This window comes from Numida meleagris, chromosome 7 (genome assembly GCF_002078875.1).
Source record: "Numida meleagris isolate 19003 breed g44 Domestic line chromosome 7, NumMel1.0, whole genome shotgun sequence".
NCBI classification, from domain to species: Eukaryota; Metazoa; Chordata; class Aves; order Galliformes; family Numididae; genus Numida; species Numida meleagris.
Window position 1 is genome coordinate 21,790,594 of NC_034415.1, and position 21,161 is coordinate 21,811,754.

Consider the following 21,161-nt stretch of genomic DNA (forward strand, 5'->3'; position numbering starts at 1 on the left):
TTCAAGTGGAATATGCGTTTTAATTCCTATCTGTTGCTTCTTGTCACACCCTTCTTTGCTGGGTTAAAGGGCTCCTACACGGCACAGCATTTCCTGTCTGTAAAAGTAGACATCCATTCTCAAAGCAAGATGTGTATTCTTGCATCTTTATTGTTTTTCTTTCCCCTTTGTTACTTGCAAAGTAAACCAACTGCACAGTGCACTTAACAAGATGGCAAGACTTAAGTTTCAACCTGGTTTGCTGTAAAGAAGTAAAGAAAGGATCTTTGTTTTCATTTTCTTGTTTTTAATGAGGTAGGCCTGGCATTTCTAGGAAATGGTTAAGCTAATACTTCAGGACATATTCCTGCAAAAAGTGAAGAAAAAAGCACCTTCTCAAACAGTGTAATTGGTGTATTAACCACAGTAAAATTACTAGCTCCTCCACATGATTTTTACTTCTAATACCTTTTCAAGAATGTGTCCGCTTTTTACCTGTGCAACACACAGAGAACATAAGGAGCTGCCTATGTTGGCTGTTAAGCGAGTAAGGAATAATTACCAAGGCTAATTTTGATTTAGCCATGTTACAATTGGATCACAATACTTTGGTCTATGTTTTACTACTAATATGATTTTAAGCCTTGGCTAGAATTATCCCTCTCTTTTCTGCCTACAGCCAAGCACCTAAATCTATAATTAAGCACCTGCAATCTACTCTAGTGTGGTTTTCAGAACACAGAGCATGTACTGTTCCCTCTGCCATTCAAAGAAGCTGTGCAGGCTCTGTTTCTCTGAAAATTACACTTCTCATTTGGGTGATTAAACCTTCAGACTTCAGTGTCATTCTTTTGTTGTGAACAGCCCTTCTTCACGTGGGAAAAAAGGTGGTTTTTCTTTCAGGAAACCATATGATTTACGTGCAACAAAATGGGTGGCATGGGATACCCCTACAAATAGAGACCATATTTCCATCCATATTTTCAGGATCCCGTATGCCAAAGCTGTACACAGAAGGGGACAAGGAGAAGTTCTCAAAGTGGACATTAAAAGTGCTAGTATAGATGTTTGCAAATGCCAAGGTGAAACTTGCTTTTCCTACTGCTATACCCAGGAGGACTACTCACACCTTTACACAGTGCCAGTCCACTACCTTTGAGGACAGAGTTCCTGAACTGACTATTTAATAGGAAGCCAAAGTAACATGGGACCTTGAAAATATATGGTCTGCTGGACACTAGCAAACCAAACTTGCTGGAAACAAACAGAAAAATGCTTGTCTCCATTGTACAAGCCATTCATTAGTGACTGTTACTGCTTCTTATGCCTCAGGAGCACACGTGATGCCCAGACATTCATACTGCACTTTTCCTTCTGCTTACCTTACATTCCAGAGTAAATCAGATCAACTCACAGGGCCCTCATCCAGCCAAAATTGTGCATCCTTGTTGGTCAAAGCACTCCATCAATATACAGCTTACATCCAAGTAGGCCATACACTGTACAGGGGGTTTTGACACCCGAAGGGAAATATGGCTTCCAGAAGGCAGCAATCAAGGACTGAAAGAAAGTCCTAAGAAATGAACAGTCACTAAATCTGAAGAACATTTAGCCATAGTGTCAGTAAAAGAGGCCTTTGATAACATTATATCAACCTATAGGTAGCCACCTAAACCAGGACATCCAACCTGCTAGTTTAGCATGGAGCTGAGACCCTGTTACCTCCTGACTCTTATTCTCTACAGTGCATATAAATTGAGAGAATCCTGGCATTACTGGAAAACTGCAAGATGAATAACATCCAAGGGAGGAAGACCATGAGTGCAGTGCTGGTCCTCGCCTCCATCTCAGGATGCCTACAGTGAGTTGCCCCAGTACTGCCAGCTCTTACATATGCTCACCCAATCAGCCACATAAATGGATGGCAAAACTTACTCCTCACACTGTCATTAGGGCATAGCCCAAAGCAATTGGCAACTGGCCCAGTGGATATAAAATATTAAATGACAAAAGATGGGTCTGTTACAGCATGGCTACTCCCAAGTGGTACACCTTCATTAAAGTTTGTAATAAAATAGCATCTGGAGGGTTACCCATATTGCACAAGAGCTTCTCTTCTAACACAGGCTGAATAGGCATGTGTGTTAAAGAATCATGGATCCTCTGTCCTCCAGACCATGCTCTCTACAGGAAGCGACTCTCTTGTGTAAGCAACCTTGCTCACTGTTGCTGTTTTACATCCACACAAACGTGCACTTAGTTCCCCACACTGCTGGCATTTCAGCTCTGACTCAGGGTCTCTTTACAGCAGCAGCTGAATGCCACGCTCTGTCTTCAAGGTTTTCTTGACACTTGTGAGTCATCTGTCCTTCCCTAACCTTCATGAGGAAATCCAGCTGACCAGGCTGCACTAGCAAAGCTGCCAGCCTCCAGAAGGAAAAAGCTGCACACATTCAAGAGACATTGTGAAACTCTCTGCTAGAATCAGCATTTCCCACCTCCAAGAAAGCAATCCAGGAACGGATCTCATGTCATGAACACATCTTATCCTTTTCTACTTCCCCGTGGTTTCATGATCAGAATTTTAAACCTTGAAAACAACAGCTTCTTCTTAGCTCATTTTTCTCTCTTCCCATGTTTTCTTTTACATCTTAAAAACTTGCACCAAGAGAGGAAGAATATCTCTGACCAGCTCACATCATGGATTTATGACCATCCACTTGGGACTTGCCAGCCACCTGCCCTAACACAAGCTTATATCCCAGAGACTTCCACTGAGTCAGGTTTTCAGCAGGCACTTGCAGAGTTTTCTTCATCATGCACACCTTTAGGCCAAGCTGCCTGTTGCTGAGGTCCCAACATGACACTGAGCTCCATCAGTGCGGCAGCTGTCAGGGAAATCCACTCAAGTTATCCTGGGTGCATTTTCATGATGTCTCACTATGAATGAGGGAAGAACGAAGGACACTAGGCTCATTCCTGTTTCTTTAATGAGCAACAGAACAAAAAAGTTTGGACTTTTAATATTACACAGAAAATATTGGAATGATGTATCAAGATGGTTTTGTGTCCATTTTGTCCCATTTTATTTCCATGTAAAAATATACATCTGGTACACAAGATTAAAAAAAAATAGATTTTCACAATAAAATAAGTGCTTTGAGCACTAAAAATCCACTTGTGAACTTTAGTGTTGTCTTAAATATTTACATTTTCTATCCACGTCCCCCCTCTCCCCTAGAATGGGCAAACCCCTGATTGTATGTATCAGCTGTATCTGGTATGTAAAACTTTCCCAGAAAAAGGCCAAGAAACGCAAACACAACAACACTGTGGCTCAGACAATTTAACTCCCCCAAAATAGTAATAATTAAAAAAAAGTCTTCAACTCTTGTCAAAAGAACAATGTCTATGCTACAAAGTCGAATAATGGAAAGACAATGATTTCTACAGCAAGCACGTGCTTTTTTGAGCCAGGACAACATGTCAAGAAATGTCACTTGTTTTCTGGCAAGTTTCTTTCCCTCACTTTGTATCACAATTTCTGAGTATGGAAAATACTCAGGTCGACTGCTGATCACTCTGAAAAGTGGCCCAGTTCACCTCCATTTGCCATGGGGCCACTTTGCCATTAGTCCAAGTAGTACTGGATGCATCTTAGAACATCCTGAAGTCCCTTCTGCGAAGTATGAAAAATTCCTAGGGGAGGGGGGAAGAAGTCCCTTTGGTAAAGCATGAATTAGGGCAGAAGGAAAAACATTCATAAAAATGAGACATTGGCAACTAACCTCATGGAGTCAGTTGGGATCAAATGTCACCAGCTCTACAGAGCTGATCTCAGATGTTATCATAGTCTAATGCATGTGAAAGGCAACAGGCATGACTCAGTAGCCAAGGTCACACCTGCTTACAGGGCAGGTCTCGCTAACAAAACATTTGGAGTTTGATGTAGCCGAGGACAAAAAAGAAGAAAGGCTCTTCTGCAGTTTTCATAGTTCAGTTGAAATGCCCAGAGCAAGTCCTTGGGAAGACATCTCCCACCGCAGGGTTCTTGTCCCATTGAATGCTGAACGATCTTGCTGAGTATGCCTTGCTGAAATCACTTCAATGGCAAATCCGTTCTGTCATTTCTTTCTGCATTGAAGGGGAGGAAAAAAGAAAGAACCAGTAAGTGCAAAACACAGGTTTCAGTGAAGTGATGCAAAAGGCAGTTTGGTAGATATCCAAAAACAATCCAAGGAAGTGCTGTATAGAATTCAGAGTGTGTTCTAGTTTCCCACGGTGGCCTTCTGGGAACCCCTCTGCCCCAGCAGCTCCTTCCTGGCATGCTCCTTGGTCTCAGTGTCAAGAGGTTAGTTTTAGCATTGGGAGCAGTCCAAGGAAAGAGCTGAAATGTTTGAGCTGTATGTCCTGACTCAGCAGGGAGCAGATAGAGAGGTCGTGCCACTCCCAGAGCCTGGGGATGCAAGGCTCTCCTAGAAGTGGTGGCTGTCCTCCAGGTGGTGACAACAGCTCACCCAAGGGGCTTGTGGTTTTGGCAAGGGATCCCACGGCTGCACTGTAATGCAAATGAGTGCTAATAGCAAAGGGCCACAGAAATCCTCCCCGCAACTCACATCTCTAGCTTCAGTACTGCTAGCTTGATGTCCTTCTCCAGGGGTCTCCTCCTGCTTTGTGGTATCCCTAATACATAAGCATGCCTCTTCAGTTCGAGCAGCTCCCCCAGTAGCCATTCAGGCTCAAGTGTCCATAGCCAGGATTCCCTCCTCTCATTGTCATTTCCCAAATGCTTCATCTGCAAAACCTAGTCCTGAGCCATCAGTGCTGAACACAGGGAAGGACAAGACGACAAGAGCGAGCTCTGTGTAGGCTAACAGGCTGTTTTTCTTAGCCACTCAGATTTTGGGACTGCTGGCAGTGCCAAGGTGCAGCCTCCCTGGGGTAACAGGGTCATCAGGAGGACCACTTTCTGCCTTTGAAAGCTGTTCATAATCTTCAGGACCTTGCCCCAGCTCCCCAGCCCAGCAGTGCACTCAGGACTCAGCCCTCTCTGGTTGCAGCTCACTCTCCTGCATACATACAGCAAGTCATTGCTGGAGGGAAGGAGGTCTCATGGGTGCTTGAGGTTACTGTAGGGTGTGGATTCCAGGTACTGGATACCACGCAATGTGCACACCAGGAAACAAGACATAGATCACCAGAGAGAAAAGTGCTTCATTTCCTTGTAATTTAACCCTAGTTGCATCACACAGGAAAATCTATTCATCTTAGAATCATCCAGTACCATAAATCATCTCGTGTTGCATGTGTGTCACCGGCACTGAAAGCCTATGTCAGCCTCTGCTTTGGCTAGTAGGTGCTAATTATTTACATTAGCAAGCATCAGCCAGAGGAGAGGACACCATTATGGGCTGTATATCAACCTTAAAGAAGTTTGTCATGAGGAATGGTTGTGAGGAAGAATAGAGTACACAGTGATGCTGAACTGTCATTTTCTGAAGGTGAGGGCCATTGTGATAACATAGGTCACAACCACACTATATAAAGTAATTAATTAATGAGTCTGCTATTGTCATTCAGGTGTCCCCTGGTTGGATCATCATCCCAGCCTCCCAGATTGCACTCAGCAGAGGAGGCAGCAAATTGACTGAGAAAAAAGAAAGCAGGAAAGGAGTTAAAGCACTTAGTGCTCAGGGGCAGGGGCATTCCTGGTACTTCTAAACAGGCAGCTCATGTTGTGACTTTTCTCAGCTCTTTGTCTTCAGACTCTCCGATGCTGGATTTGGCCTTTTCTGCAGCCCATCCCTTCACCCAGCATGCTAACTACTGGGTTCCTTATTATTCTCCCCACCACAACAGGCTTCCATGGGCCAGACCACACTCAGTATGGCCTGTGACACGTTTGCTTTGCTTACAAAACTACATATTTTCTAGTTTATGTGCCAGGACTGTGTAGCTCTTCCCTTTCTTCCCCCCTCCCTGCTATGACCAAGGTCTCTCACTCTCTGCTTGGCTAATTGCTTTAATTGCTTCCCAGGAGAGGCTACAGTGCAACTCCTGCTAGACCCAGATTAGCTGCTATCTGGAGATGTGTGTCCTGCATGGGGCAGAGTCTGACCTTGCCTGAGTTTACCAGAGCTGTGTTCAACTCACACTGCTCTCACCCTGTCCTCTTCCCCATCCCTGGGGCACCCTTACCAAAGGCTCCAGCTCCCGGTGGTCAACAAGGCTGAACTCCCTGATGAAGTAGTAAAAGTGCTTGTAGCAGGTGTTGACATGAGCCTCAGCACCCATGTTGATGATGCTGTCAAAGTGGTGGATGTAGACATGGACGAAGACGCGGAAGAGGCGGGTGAGGATCTTAGTGCAAACTTGCTGGAACTGCTTGGGGAAGGGAACACCTGCAAAGCAGAAGCAAGTTAAAGCCATTTGACCATTTCCCAAAGCAAACAAAAACCCAAAACTAGCTAATGGTTAAATGTCCCTGCCACACTCAACAAGCAGTCATGGGTGCATCAACAGAAACAGACAGAGTTCCAGCTGGTTTGGGGATATTTTTCAAACAAACGTGTCATTAAAACAGGAAGAAAAGTGCCAGTCTTAACAATGCTCAGGTTGTAACAGCACTGCACCTGTATGATGCTCCCTACTGAAATATCCTGCCAAGGTGTTCAAGAACAGGGCCCACCATGCACCACTATAGACTTTTGGCTTTGTCTTGTACAAGGACACAATTTATTATTCTCCATTTACATCCTTATCTAAATACATTGTTATAACAGTGCAAATCTCAGAGGCATAATACAGTCAGTGTCAGGAAGCTAAGGGTACATTTCTAAAGAAAACCTGGCTTTGAAACCCCTGAATATATATTTTTGGATGGTGGAAAATGAACCAAGTGGAATTTGTTTTCCTGAAGGTTCTTTTTCTCCCCTGAGCAATTCAATGCAAATTTGCAAAGAGCAAAATAAAATCCTCCCTTCCCACAGTGCTACCTGCCTCCTCTCTTGGCTTCTTACTAATGCAGCACTTAACCTCTTAAAAATCTTTCCAAACCCCATAGCCAGCTCACACATCTCTTAGCTAAAAAAATACAAACAGTAATTTGAATCTTCCTCAATAAGCACCGAGCTTAGTGTCAAAGTACTCGTAACAGAAGGTTATCTTTGGTCTGGAGCAATATCACCCTCAGCCTGGTCTCACCTTGCTTTGTGCACAAGGCAGAAGCTTGGGCTGCCCATGCCATGGGTAGACAGCTTGGCCTCATCTTGAGAAAGATGTGCACTTTGGCTCAGGAGCACACCTACATGGGGAGGGGGCTGAGATTCATGGCCACTGCCCTTCATAACAACAAGCATCTTGCAGCAGTACAAAACCCAGTGGAGTCTGACATCACCCATTAGGATTCTAGTAGATCCTCTTAGGGCTTTCTGCCAAATGCAAGCACCTCTCCATGCCACTGATGAAGGGATCTGCTTCTGCCCTGCCCCCTTAGCTGCAGGGCTCACTCTGCCTGCCTGGCTGATAACGACAGCAAGCAGTCTGCTGGGCTTCCCTGCAGCAAGCAAAAACACCATGTTTTATAAAAGGCTTCATTTGAGCTTTTTGCACTGAGAATTTGCTGAGCAACTAAAAGCCCTAATCACCCAGCTGGGGCCTGAAACATGCTATTAGAGTGGCTCCTACAGACCAGATTTGAGGAACTAGCCATAAAAATATTTCCTTTAATAAAGAAAAACCCATCATGGCAAGTAATTTGCGATGAGTGCACGTTCCCAGGCCACAGCTGGGGAATACACACTGTTCCGAACAGCCTGTCCTGAGACCAAGGACGAGCAGCTGCTGCCAGGAACTCAGCAAGGTGCCAGTAGGCAGGCAGCAGTGTACATGTTGTCTCCAGTTTGTCACTGTCCTCTGCCTGGTACCTCCTCCTCACAAAGCAGGCAGTGAGGAGCACTGATCTTGTATGGAGAAGCATAGCAACTACAGGAGCTGTTAGAGTCACCTCATTCCTAATGATGATATGATATCATGAAAGATACCACTGGGCTGCCAAGACCTAACAGTACCCTTCTGGGCTATCCACCACTGTGGTTTCAATTGAACCCAGCAGTATCACCCAGCTCCTGGGACGGAGCTGCTCTTCCTTTTGTTCATCACAAGGTGTCAGTGTGTGGCTGTCCTCTATAGACATGACCTTGCCGTGGTCATGACTGGCCACCACTCCATGGGAGTCACCAATGGACTCCAGAAGGTCACCTCTTAGCCTACTGTGTTGCAACACCACCACTATAGTCCTTTCAGCCCAGGGATCGCAGGGGGCTGGTTGGGGCTCTTTCTCCCCACATCACCTCTCTTGCTCACACACATGAAGCACATGGCCTGGGCCACCAGGCCCTGCTTCCACTCCCCATGTTGCAGCCACATCTGCTTCTCTTGTGATACCCTCCTGTCCCAGGACCCGAGCATCTACTATGGGGGAACATGGGCCAGGAGAGAGGTCAGTGGCATAGCTGGAGCTGCACCATCTATGAAAGGTAACAAAGTTAGTAAAGGGCCAAACTCGTATGGAGAGCAGCTGAGGGAACTGGGATTGTTCAGTCTGGAGAAGAAACTCTACAACTCCCTGAAAGGTCATGGTGAGGTTGGTAGTCAGGCTCTTCTCCCACGTAACAGCAATAGGATGGGAGGTAATGGTCTTAAGTTGCATCAGGGAAGGTTCAGGTTGGATATTAGGAAGAATTTCCTCTCAGAAAGAGAGGGGATGCACTGGCACAGGTTGCCCAGGGAGGTGGTGGGGTCACCGTCCCTGGAGGTGTTCAAGAACTGTGGAGATGTGGCACTGAGGGACATGGTCAGTGGGCATGGTGGCGATGGGTTAACAGCTGGACTAGATTATCTTAGAGTTCTTTTCCAACCTTAATGAGCCTGCGATTGTAACCTGGATCATCATCTCCAACCATAACCTCTCCAGAAGGTTCCAGACAAGAGGCAGCCACCCAACATGGCCCACCTGCCAGATGCATACACCTTCCTCCAGCTGAAATACATGAAATGTGGTCAGTTGGAGTCAAGCATGCCCGGAGTCCCTTTTCCAGCCTCTCAGTCTCTTCTCCTTCCCATCATCTGGGTTTTCTGGAGAAAGTCTGTCCCTCACCCCATGCACATGCAGACCTCAACCTAGAGCCTGCTCTAAGGAGGAGGCTGGTGGGCCTTCTCTTTCTGCACAGCAGAAATGGTACCAACAGGAGCTGAGCAGAGCAGCAATGCAAAGCACAGAGCATCACAAGTGCTGGAAGCCAGCGCAAGAGCTGTAAATACAGCAGGTTCTATTTCATCAAGGCACTGGGTGAGCAGCGTGACTCACCGCCCCAAAATGAATTAGCACCTACAGTTTATCTTGGATGTTTTCCTTGAAACCCAAGATGTGATTTAATGCTTAGAGAAGTCTGTTTTCCACACTCCGTGCTGATCGCTTCAAAACATAAGAAAGCCATGTGGGACTGTGTGGAAAAGGAAATGAAAAGCGTCTGCACTTACGGGAAGGGAATACGAGCGGGCCTTGGATCCTCCTCACCATCTCTCTCATCCCCAGCCCTCGTGCACTAGCCAATTGCATTTTTTTGTGATGAAACAGTGCTGTGAAACTATTTTGCTTCTTTGCAATTGTATTTTTCCCTCTCCAAAAGCAGTAACTCAATGATCTACATGATGAATTGTTGTTGGTATTATTTCCAACTTCCATTCTCGCCTCTGTTCCATGATTTGTCTTTTCCTAAAAATAAACCTCTAAATCCAATTTGAAATTAATGGCACCATGGCAGCTGCAAGCTGGTGTGGCATTACTTTTGGAACAAAACAGGGAGAAAATAAAAGACAAACTGAATTAAAAACAGTCAGCTGAGAAAACTGCAATAATTAGCTGAATTCTGAACATTTTTCTCTTGTTGTTATAGAGAGAAAGAATTGTGCATCAAGTTTTCTCTGCTTTTTTATCATTGTTTTGGGAATATGCGTGAACAGCAGAATCTGAGTGTAGAAGAGCTTTCCAAGAACTGTCCCAGAGCCTCCTGTGAGTGATGTTTCTTCCAGCCACAGACAGGCTTGGCGGAGAGTATGGGGCGTTTCCAATGCTGGTTTTCATCCAAGCCCCATTTAAAAATGGAGAGGTTTCGGCATACACATCAGTGCTGGCATGGGACACATGGCCCTGCAAACTCCATCCACCAAAGCCTCCTCCCCATGCGTTACCAATGGCCCTGACACTGGGTGCTGGGCAGGCTCCCAGTGAGACACTGAATGAAACTGAACGTGACTTCCCCTGCCAGCAGGCACCTCAAGGCACAGCGATTTCTGGGGCTGGTGCTATTGTACAGGTGGTAATCTGTTCATGAAGAGGTCTACTGACATAGTTTTACCATCTGGCAAAATATGCCTGTGGAATCATTTATTCTTATCCCTCCATGGGAACAATGCTCATTCTGCATGGAGTAGGCTTTTTTCCCAGCCCAGCTATGTTGGTTGGGAGAGCGGAAATGAACACTAGAACATGCTAACTGATATGGGTCATCTGGAAGAGCTGGAGAAGATTTATGGCAGCCGTGCTCCGCCCGTCCAGGAAGCTGTCTCATCACGACCGGCAGACAGACAGTTTTCCATCCAAAGGATTTGTACAGCAAAGCCTTTAAGTGGGATCGAGCCCTGTGGGTGGATTTCCCTGGGGATGAGGAAGATGCCCCATCTTTTCCCCCTTTCCGTCTCTGCTCATTTCCAGCTGAGCCTCTGAGCCCAGGATGAACAGTTTTCCCACCCTGACCCCAAAAATGCCTCTCCCTTGGCTGCCAACAGAGCTATGACTAAGTCCCACTGAATCATGTACTGCTCCAGGTTTTGTGGCTTTTGTTGGACAGGGATGCCGAGGTTAGCCTCAGACAGCGTTAGCAAGTTTGGGTCACACTTGCAGTTTCTAAAAAAAGTCTGCTTTGTCTGCTGTCAGGTGGCCTTAGCAGGGAAATCTTTGTCTTGGGACAGCTGCACTGCAGATGGCAAGGATGGAAATCTGCAGTGTGCCCGGGGCACTGTCCCCAAGCCCTGTGACCCTCCCTGCTGCATGGCACCATGAAATGTGAGTGCAGCTACGTTCCCTTCTACACATGGGAGCCAAGGTACTGACGCACACCAGCAAGGAGGCTGAAGTCACTCAGGGACGCACAAAGATGCTTGAAAAAGGGATCCTGGTAATGGCCTCGGAAAAGGAAAAAAGTGTTTGTGCCACCCTACCTGTAGACTGAGCCCATGCAGCCGGGTCAGAATGGGCACCCATTCCACAAGACTGACTTAAGAGTTTGGCACACCAAGCCTCCGCATACTGCCTCCCTCCTCCTGCCTGCACAGAGCTGGCAGCCTTCTGAGCCTGCGTGGAACAGCCAGAACCCCGAGGGCCACAGGATTTCCCAAAAGAGAAGCAACACATGACTAGGTGCTCCAGCATAGCCAAACGAGGCTGCAACAATTAGTGGCAGCCAAAAATCCCTCACAGATCATTTTCTTCAGCATTTCCTAGCATGAAAATCCTAAGCCTAACTGCAGTGGTTTTATCCAGCTGTCAGCTATGCTCCCCGGGGAAACAGAAAAGGAGAGAGAAACTCTCAAAGCCCTGCATTTACTTCCTAAAACCTATACTTACCCCCTAAGCTTCCTAAACTACTTTAACATTCAAGTGGCTTTGCATTTCACCTGTAAAGCAACTGCTCCTGGGCACAACCTGGCAGCCCAGTTCAGCACAGATGACCCAGACAACGAATAGACCTGATGGAATGAAGTAGGGCTGGGATAGGATGTTTGGAATGGGTCTATAAGGATCGAAGTCCAACTGCTTGACCACTTCAGGGCTAACTAAAAGTTGAAGCGTATTATTTAGTGCTTTATGCAAATACTTCTTGAACACTGACAGAGTATTTTTATAGACCCCTTCTGTCCCCTGAAGGTGCCAGAAAACCACCAGAACAGCCCCTTAGTGAAGGGGAGAGGTGATAGCTGTCTTTCACCAGCACCCACTGGCCAACACACCAGCTCCAACCCAAAACTACAAGAAAGCAGCTCAGCAGAAGGGCCAGTGTCAGTCAGTGCAGCTCCCAGCCAAAGAAGGTCATCAGCAGAGCTCTCAGGATTGCAAAGTTCAGCAATACCAACCCAGAGGTGCACCAACAGTTTGGAAAACTACATGGTTTACAACAACAGCCTCCTGCAGAATCACAGCGCGCTCACCTATCCTGGTGGGGAAGATGTCCTCGTTGTTAATGAGCATCTCGATCCAGTCCATCAGCAGACACATGTACTGCGGCGCCGACAGCGCCGTCGGCTTCCGGTACTTGCGATCGTCCTGCCACCGGTACTCGTACCTGAGCCCACCGGACATGACAGGGCACCACTGCTCCGTGCAGTACTCGCACATGGTGCCGTAGATGAGGTTGATGCGGTTGAAGAAGTCCACCACGTGCACGGCGATCCAGTCATTGATGCTCTCTCCAGGAGGCAGCTGTACCACAGCCCTCAGGTCCAGCCCAGATTTGAGGGAGGCCTGGGCCTTCTTGTACAGTTCAAAGCGTTGTGTGCCAGGCTCGAACTTCTTCCGGGGACGGAAGGTTTTGTCTTTGTTGAAGACTTGCTTCAGACACAACGCCATCGTGGGTTGGGCCAGCCAGGGTGAGGGCACCAAGGTCAGCGCTGAGGATCTTCAGGGTTGGAGGTATCTGGGAGGAGAAGACAAATTTTGGTCATGCGTGCACCTGACTGGGATGAGATAGCACTGGGATGCTGGGAGCCAGCTTCTTATCTCTAGGGCTTTTGTCCAGAACTACCGCAATGAAGTACAAAGTGTGATACCAATAGCACTCACCTACCTGCGGCCCTTTCCTTCCTGGCAAAGGGGCTGTGCCTCTTTCCCACAGAAATAACCCCAATGCTGTAGGGACAACACTGTGACTGCAGCTGACCGCTGGTTCACACAGCCCCAGCACCCAGATCAATGGGAAAAGGGGGAGAATTCTTGTTGTTCTGCCGTGTGTTTGTTCAGTAGAACAAAACCCACAGCCAAAGAAGGGAAACGGCATCCAAGCTCACCAGGGCCAGGATGCGACACAATGCATGGGAGCCCGTGCTGCCAGCGCTCCCCACAGTGCTCCGGTCCCACAGCACCCCGGGAACAGGGGATGTGACCTGGAAGTCACCGCTCAGCAGCGCTGAGTTCATCCCTTCCTGAGGCTGCCAGAGTGGTCGAGGTCTGCAGCATTTCCCTTTTTTCCTTCCTGAAGCTCCGGTGGAAATCCCATGCGTTTGGACAGGCTGAATTGTGCACGTGCCTCTGCCTGGAGTTCCCTGTGCCCCTCTGCAGCACTGATAATGGGAGAGCAAGGCTGCAGTGAGCTCAATGCCCTTCCAAAGTCTAGGGAGGTAGAAGTCCCCAGGCAGCCTCCCCCAGAGAGGAGGAGTTAAAGCAAAAAAAAAGAAGAAGAAAAAGGTTCACAGAAAGGGGAAGTGTCTTACCCAAAGTCACGAGTGGGAGGGAATGGCGTCCAAGTGAAGCCTGGATGCACACTCGTCATTAAAACGGCATCTCTTAGCCAAAAGCTTGCTGTATAAACTCTGCTTTGTAAGCTCAGTCCCAAGCCAAAAGCAAATCCTATTTTATCCAGCAGAGATCAGCCAACCACCTTGCCAGAGAAGCCCTGGGCTCCCCACGGAGTCCCTCCAGGATGCAGGAACTGTCCTGTGGGGCTTTCCACGTGGCGGCAGGTGAGAGCCCTGCTGGGTTTGGTTTTGCAACCAAAGGCCAGCGGGGAAAAGCCACAGCCTTTCCCACACGTGCAGTGATGTACTGCCTCCATCACAGAGCTTGGGTGAACAACTCAGTTATCCCTGCATTGGAATGGACCGATGCTTTGGAACATCAATGAAACACCACTTAAAAAACAAACAAACACAGAGTAAGAACCCTGCTAAACACCTGCCAGATTTTTTCCTACTGTGCATCTGTTAGATGTTCCCAGGAAGAAGGGAGCAGTGCCCAATGCTGCCCAAATGCAGAGCAGACCCGTCCCCAAGCTCCCTGCAGCTAGGCACAGCTGGGTAACGCGAGTGGTTTTGCTCTTGGGATCCTTGCCAGCATCGCTACTGAATTACTGAGCCATTTAAAGGCCTCATGAATCCTTACTGGAATCAGGGAGAAAAACGTTCTGCAGAAATTCAGTTTAACACAAAGCCAAGAACACATCCTGGGATTTACTACCAAAAGGAGCAGGCAGAGGCACCGGGCCAGGAACCGGATTCTTTCCTAACCTCTCTCCAAAGCTCCCACCACACAGGGTCTGACGGGCAGGAAAATCCATGAGAGGCACAGGGAGCTGCGGGAGGCCAGGAGTGGGGCTTTCAATACTGGGTACAGCCTTGCAATAGGAACACTGGGGCAAGCTGAGGCAGCAGCTCCTGCCACACACTGGCATGCATCCCACTGCCGAGGGGCCTGGGTGGGTGCCCACAGCTCCCACCTTCAGTTCCCATGTGCAAAATCAAAGCTCCCCCCCGAGCAGCCCTGGAACGGCTGCAGCTGGCTTTGCTGTGCTGCCATTCCCACAGCAGGGCGGTGCTGGCACCCACAGCCATGCACTAAGGGCTCAGAGAGCCAAGTCAGCACAGGGTTAAACCGTGGGGCTGAGCTGCTGCAGGACTGCAGCAGGCAGGGACATGCGAAATCCCGATTTCCTAGAGGGTTGGCAGGTCTGGGGGAGAAAGGAAATGAACTGGATGGGAGGGAAGTGAGTTCACGGTCAAAGACAGCTGCTAGTTCCAAATTTGAGGAGGATTCTGTTTCTTTAGTTCTTGGGGTTGGTTTGTTGTTTTTCTTTTTAATCATTTGAAATCCACAGAACGCTGCCAAACAAAGGCTTTGTTTTAAATTGAGAACAACGCTGAACGGTCTGTTTAGAAACTGGCAAGACAAAAGAGGGGGAAAAAAAAGCAAAGCAGGGAGGGGAGCTTCCTCTGCCCACCGCGATCAGTCCCACCGGACTGAGCAAAGCCACCAGGGCAGACCTGCCTTTGTGACCTCAAATTGGCTCCGATCTGGAAAGCAGTGGGGAGGAGTGGTCGGGGCAGCGCTGCGCTCTGGGCTGCAGCCGGGATGGTGCTGCACTTTGTGCCTCAGTTTCCCCAGTTTCAAAAGTAATTCCTCCCTGCCAAAGGGCCCCCTGATATTAAGGGCAGCAAAAGCCAGGAGTTGGCTTCAAGGGAGAGAAAGTGCTTTGTGAGTGCCCCTAATGATTATTACTGACCGGGGTCAGTGCTAACGAGGAAAACAGCACTGACACCAGCACCTCCAGCTGGCAGTGGTTCTGGTGCCCAAGCCAGCCCTGGATCCGGCCCGAGACACTTACACACTTGCACAAACATCTGCCCTGGAACCGCAGGAGCTGTCAGCAGCGTGCTGCGAGCCATGATGGGGAGCACGAGCAGGAGTCAGCCCAGCACCACGTAGCAAAGCTGTGGTTCAAATCTGCCTGCCCCGCACATCCCGCTGTGCTTCCCCGGGTGTTCCCCCAGTGGCTGGACTCCCCCTTGGTGCTGCAGGGGATTGCCTCCTCCGCTCTGCGGGCAGTCCCTCCTGCCACGTCCCTGCGTGGCAGGCCTGGCGTTGGGGCAGTGAGCCAGAGCCCCGAGACAGACAGACGGCCTCCAGCTGCCTGCTGGCCAAGGGTTCTGCTAGCTTTTCGCTGCAGATAAGTCCTTTTTCATAGAACCATAAAGGTTAGAAAAGATCTCTGAGATCATCTAGTTCAACCATCATCCCACTACCACCATGCCCACTAAACCACGTCCTTAAAACTCAATTTCCAACCTGTCCTGGAGCAGCTGTGCAAGTGGGGCTTCTTGGTGACAGCCTTGCAGAAATGCCCCCCAGCCCAACCCTGCTTCCCCTGAGCACCCCTCGCAATGCAGGTGACACAACCCTGAGATCCAACGTGGGGCTGGTGGCACGTGGTGGCCCAGTCTGGTTTTAGAGGCAGAGAGGTTGGTTTTAAGGGTTTAAATGGAGGAAGATGCTGGGGGCGTGGCTTTGGGGCTCTGGCCCCTATCACCCTCCTCATGCTTCCTGCTGGAGCCAAGCCCCAGCTGGGCTGGCCATGAGAAACGGGGTTCTTGGCCGCCGATCCCAAACATAACCCAAACGATAGAACATTCCAGGAAACAAGCCAAGATGAGATGCCGGGAGAGGGATCAAGGGCCAGCACGCCAGACAGCGGGACTGCAGAGTCCCACCAGTCCCAACACAGAGTTAATCCAGGCACTTTGGATATAGTCGCGAGGGACCATGAGCATCCTCTGGGAAAGTCCCCAGCATCCATTTCTGGAGGGACCAACTCCCAGAGGAGGCTCAGCTCCCCATGCTGTTGCTTCTCCCAGCTCTGCTGACACTCGGAAATCCCCACCTCATGCAAAGCAAACCCAGCACAGTTTCCAGGAAGAGGACACACAGCCCTCTCATCCAATCACCCCCACGTCCCAAACCACAGCAAATCAAAGTCTCATCTCTCTAGTGGGGCACCCAGCACACTCTGGGGGTGATGCTGTTTGGGGTACCTTGCTCTTGGTGCTGGAGTTTTGCTGCTGCCAACAGGGACTTGCTTGTAGCCAAGGTAAGTCCCAAGGGTGATCACTCCATCATCAGAGCTGTAATCCCAAGTGCCAGAACTCCAGGAAGACGATTGGAAGGACACGAGCCAGCTACTGGAAGCGCATCCCCACAGCTTTCTCTGCCCAAAACTTCCTGCCCTCCATTGGACAATGGCAAAGCCACCTCCAGGACTGCCCCCAGTCCCAGGCTGATGTGTGATCAGCCTAAACCTTGGGCTCCCTGCTCCCTTCCAGCTATCTGCACTAACACACAGCTGCAAACCAGGATCTCTCAGCATTTATATGCTCGCAGCCAAGCCGGGACACCCACAAAACGGGGAAGAGCTCCTGCAAGCACCCATTTTGCTTCTCTTGGGTTTGCCCACCCTGTACTAAAAGCACCCCAGGAGCATCCTTAGGGATGCAGGGGACACAGCACCAGCTGGGATGCCGCTGCTACTCCTTCTTCCAGCCCCAGCACTCACCTCATCCCCAGCACGCCTGGCTGCCAGCACACAATCCCGCCGCACTTTCTGCTCTTACTGAGGGAAAAAAAAAAAAAAAGAAAAAAAAAGAAAACATTCAAAATAAAAGCCCAGAATCCGGCAGGATGCCCTGCAGCACGGAGAGCAGCCGCACGCTGACTGAGGTTTTGGTTGCAGAAAGTGGGGGCCGAGGGTTTTTCTCCTGCCGGTGATGTCACATCCTGACCCTGCCGGAGCCGCAGCTGTCCCTGGGACACGCCGGCAGCCTGCCCCCCCCACAGCTGGGCACACGCTGATATGTGCATGCTCATGTGCATGCACATCCCTCCCCACTTGGCACGCTGAAGGGTTGACGGGCTGGATGTCTTCCAAAAAAAAAAAAAAAAGAGAGGGAGAGAGAGAAAGGGAAAATGAAAACAAAAAGGAAAAAAAAAAACCCCAAACAAACAAAAATACCATTTCAGTCCACAGAGAAAGCTGGCTTTGGCTGGGCTATGAAGCACATCATCAGCACAGGGCTGCAGGAGGAGCAACAGCTCCCAGCGTGTGCCCCGCATGCAGCCAGCATGGGTGTGAGTGGGGCAAGAGCAGCGTGGCCCTGCCATCCCAGCACCCCTTCCTTGCAGCGTGGGTTCTCAACCACAGGTCTGCCCTGGAGTCACAAGGTTCGACGCCAGTCTTTAAAAAGCAGGTCACCTGCAAACATCCCTGGTCACCAGCAGGATGTGGCTAAGGGCAGCTCAGGGCCGGGTGGTGGGGTGGGGACACAGGAAGGGTGTGTAAGGTTTAGGTGGTTGAGATTCAGTCTAGCTAGGGGCATGGAACCGGCACCCGCTGCAATGTGAGTTTGTGCAGAAAATGTAAAATCTGGAGGTGAAACATCCCATGTACTCGGATGGTGGTCAGTGCCATGCTGCTGTCCTCCTCGCTGGACAAAAAGTTATGACCTCAAGTTGCACCAGGGAAGGCTGAGGTTGTGTATTAGAAACAATTTCTTCTCAGAAAGAGTGGCAAAGCACTGGCACAGGCTGCCCAGGGAGGTGGTGGGGTCACAGTCCCTGGAGGTGTTCAGGAACTGTGGGGATATAGCACTGAGGGACGTGGTCAGGGGGCATGGTGGGCACAGGTTGGGCTAGATGATCTTAGAGGTCTTTTCCAACCTCAATGATTCTATGATTCCCCCCCAAGGACAGAGTAAGCACCAGAGTCCATGCTTGTCCCCAGGAGATACAGAGAACCACAAAACGTCAAAACATCCCGGGAGCTTGTGACTGGGAGGCTGGGACAGATGTCTGCAGAGTAGACAAAGCTCCCGGGGCTTTGCAATGGACAGCACAGATCCCACAGGGAACTCACAGCCACGATTTGCATCCAAGTGAAACAGAGCCAGAACTCTGGGAGGCAGGCGGCAGCCAAAGGAGTGGGGCCAGGGACACAGCCCATCTTTCTGCAGGGGCATTTGTCTGCCGCAGAGGAAGGAAGAGGGTGGCCTGGCTCCACTCACGCAGGCAGGTGCACTGCTGAATTTATCAGGGGGAAGGAAGCAGGGAAGGAAGCGGGCCCAGAGCACTGGTGGCTCCAGCAGGCCCCATGGGAAGAGGCCGGCACAGCAGCAGGGCCTCATGCCAGGACACAGCTGCACAGGAGCAGGGCACTGTGCCTCCAAAAGACTTGACAAGTGCAGCACTAGGCCCCGTGCCTGGCCCCTGAGCACCCTGTGTGTACAGGGGGACTGCACCAAGTCCTTCAGCAGCTGAGAGACAGCACTGGAACTCAGAGGGGGCTGGAGCCTCCAGTCATAGAATCACAGGATTGTTTGAGTTGAAAGGATCATTAAAGGCCACCTGGTCCAACTCCGCTGCAGCAAACAGGGACACCTACAGCTCCATCAGGAGCTCAGAGTCTGATCCAGCCTGACCTTGAATGTCCCCAGGGATGGGGCACCCACCACCTCTCTGGGCAACCTGTGCCAGTGCCTCACCACCCTTACTGTAAAATCTTCTTTATATCCAATCTAAATTTCTCATCTCTGAGTTTGAAACCATTTCCCCTTGTCCTATCACAGCAGACCCTGCTAAAGAGTCTGTGCCCTTCTTAATTTTAGTCTCCTTTGAGATACTGAAAGGCTGCTCTCATGTCTCCCCGCAGCCTTCTCTTCCCAAGGCTGCACAGCACCAGCCCTCAGCATGTCCTCATAGGGGAAGTGTTCCGTCCTGCTGATCATTTTTGCAGCCCACATCTGGGCACACTCCAATAGATCCATGTCTCTCCTACACTGAGGAAAGCTACTGCTGGGTTTACTCTGGCCTTGCACCCTTGCCAAGGCAGCTCACCTACGACACAGGGCTAGGGGAACCTTTGGTATAACTCAGTACAGCCCACTACATTCTCAATGCCTGCCCATACAGGAGAAGTCTGGGCATCTTGGCATTTTTTAGCACCAAACTCACTAATTTAACAAAGCTGAGCAGACAGGCTTTGTAAACTGTGTGCTGGTAGCTCAGAATGAGGAGACATCTTCCCTCTAGTGGTTGTACAGCACAATTTCACAGCCACGCTAGCAGATTCATTTTCACCAGCTCTTAGGCTCAGCACAGATCATAAGTGCATTTTTCAACAGCAGAGTTCATGGCTTCCTGGAGAAAACACAGGGGTAACGCTTCCAGGGGCTTGCATCAAGCTGTCCTCAGCAGAAGACCTGGGAATACCTCCTGGGAGGTTGTGCAGCATTCAGCCTTCAGCTATCTTCCTCCCACTGCACACACACACACCTACCTGGCTCTTGGCTCGTCTGCTGTTTGGGGACACACAACACAACACCGGGTCACCAGCTGTGTGCCAAGTGGTTTAACCCTGACACAAAGAGGGAACATGTTACGGTGTACACTTCAAGTGACAAGAAAACACCTGAAGAAAAAAAGCCCTTGATCTCTTCATTGGAATCGATTGATTCCACCTCTTCCAGGGCCAGAAGAGGCACTCACCCCATTCTCCTGGCAAAATGGCTGCAAGCATTATGATCAGCTGTGCCTTTTCAAGTAGGGTCTTATTTAAGAACACTCCCAATACACTCAGCGCTTCCCCTTCTGTATTTTGCCACGATTGTCTTAAATCCTCAGAGAAGAACTGAGCTTGTGACTAATCACTTGGAAAAAAAAAAAACCACTCAAATTAAAGGTAGTGACTGCTTCCAGCCTTGTACTAGAGACTTTGGTCTTTTAAGCTCACAGGCAGCTTGGGTATAGAATTGAAATCCTTGAATTTCACTCCTGTTGCCAATTACTCCTCCAGGGATGTTATACCTATATTAAAAATGAATCCAGCACCTTTGACTTCTTCAAAGCAGGAATTGAATAATGAATCAAAATTGCTCTTATTTCAGCTAAAAGAAAATGATAAATGGAGCATGAATGCTGCAAAATAGAAGTCAACATGCTCTTCAACAAAGGTGATGTGCTGTTCAGGTTATAACAGCCCTATCCACACCTCCCATGCTATGCAGACACTCACAGATCCAACCCAAGCAGAAATAAAAAGAGGGCAATACCAGGGAGCAGCACCATCTCCTCACAGCACAGCCCTAGGAGAAAGCTCTACCTCTTCTAGAAGCATCTTTTATTTCCCTGAATGGACAACAGCTCACATCCAACACATACAAGTCACTGCCAGATCAGACCTCAACAACGAAATCTCACTGTCTTCAGCACTCAGCTGAGCATTGCTCACACCCAAAGAATGGGCTGAGAACACATGGCGTGACAGGGCTCTACAGCCACGCTAGCAAACACATTGTGTAACTCATCTAACTCATCAAACCTGTATCAGGTCACAGTTAAGGATGGCCCCAAAAATTGTTCTTCTGACAGACAGACAAGTGGCTCAACCTTCCTGCTTCTGCTTCTTTCGCAAAGGAGGATGCACTGGCTGCCTTTGCTGGGAATGAAAGCAAAAGCTCAAAACACAAATGCTTTGGGATCCTTCTGTTGAAAGCAGGTTTAAAAACCTACCTTGCTGCAGCCCAGGAAGCCA

At 49.2% G+C, this 21,161-nt stretch overlaps 1 protein-coding gene across 3 annotated transcripts; it reads right to left on the minus strand.

Annotated features, from left to right (window-relative positions):
* On the minus strand, positions 2,941 to 17,501 carry MOB3C (MOB kinase activator 3C). Of its 3 annotated transcripts, none has more exons than XM_021405195.1 (4): positions 16,615 to 17,126; positions 12,247 to 12,731; positions 6,178 to 6,380; positions 2,941 to 4,113 (listed from the first exon to the last, which is right to left on the minus strand). In XM_021405195.1, exons 2-4 carry the CDS (start codon positions 12,662 to 12,664, stop codon positions 4,084 to 4,086), a joined length of 651 nt encoding a protein of 216 aa, XP_021260870.1. In that variant the 5' UTR covers positions 12,665 to 12,731; positions 16,615 to 17,126; the 3' UTR covers positions 2,941 to 4,083. The 3 variants fall into 3 exon arrangements, with proteins under 3 accessions (XP_021260870.1, XP_021260871.1, XP_021260869.1); XM_021405196.1 differs by lacking the exon at positions 16,615 to 17,126 and adding an exon at positions 13,525 to 16,606; XM_021405194.1 differs by lacking the exon at positions 16,615 to 17,126 and adding an exon at positions 17,133 to 17,501 and having other exon boundaries at positions 2,942 to 4,113.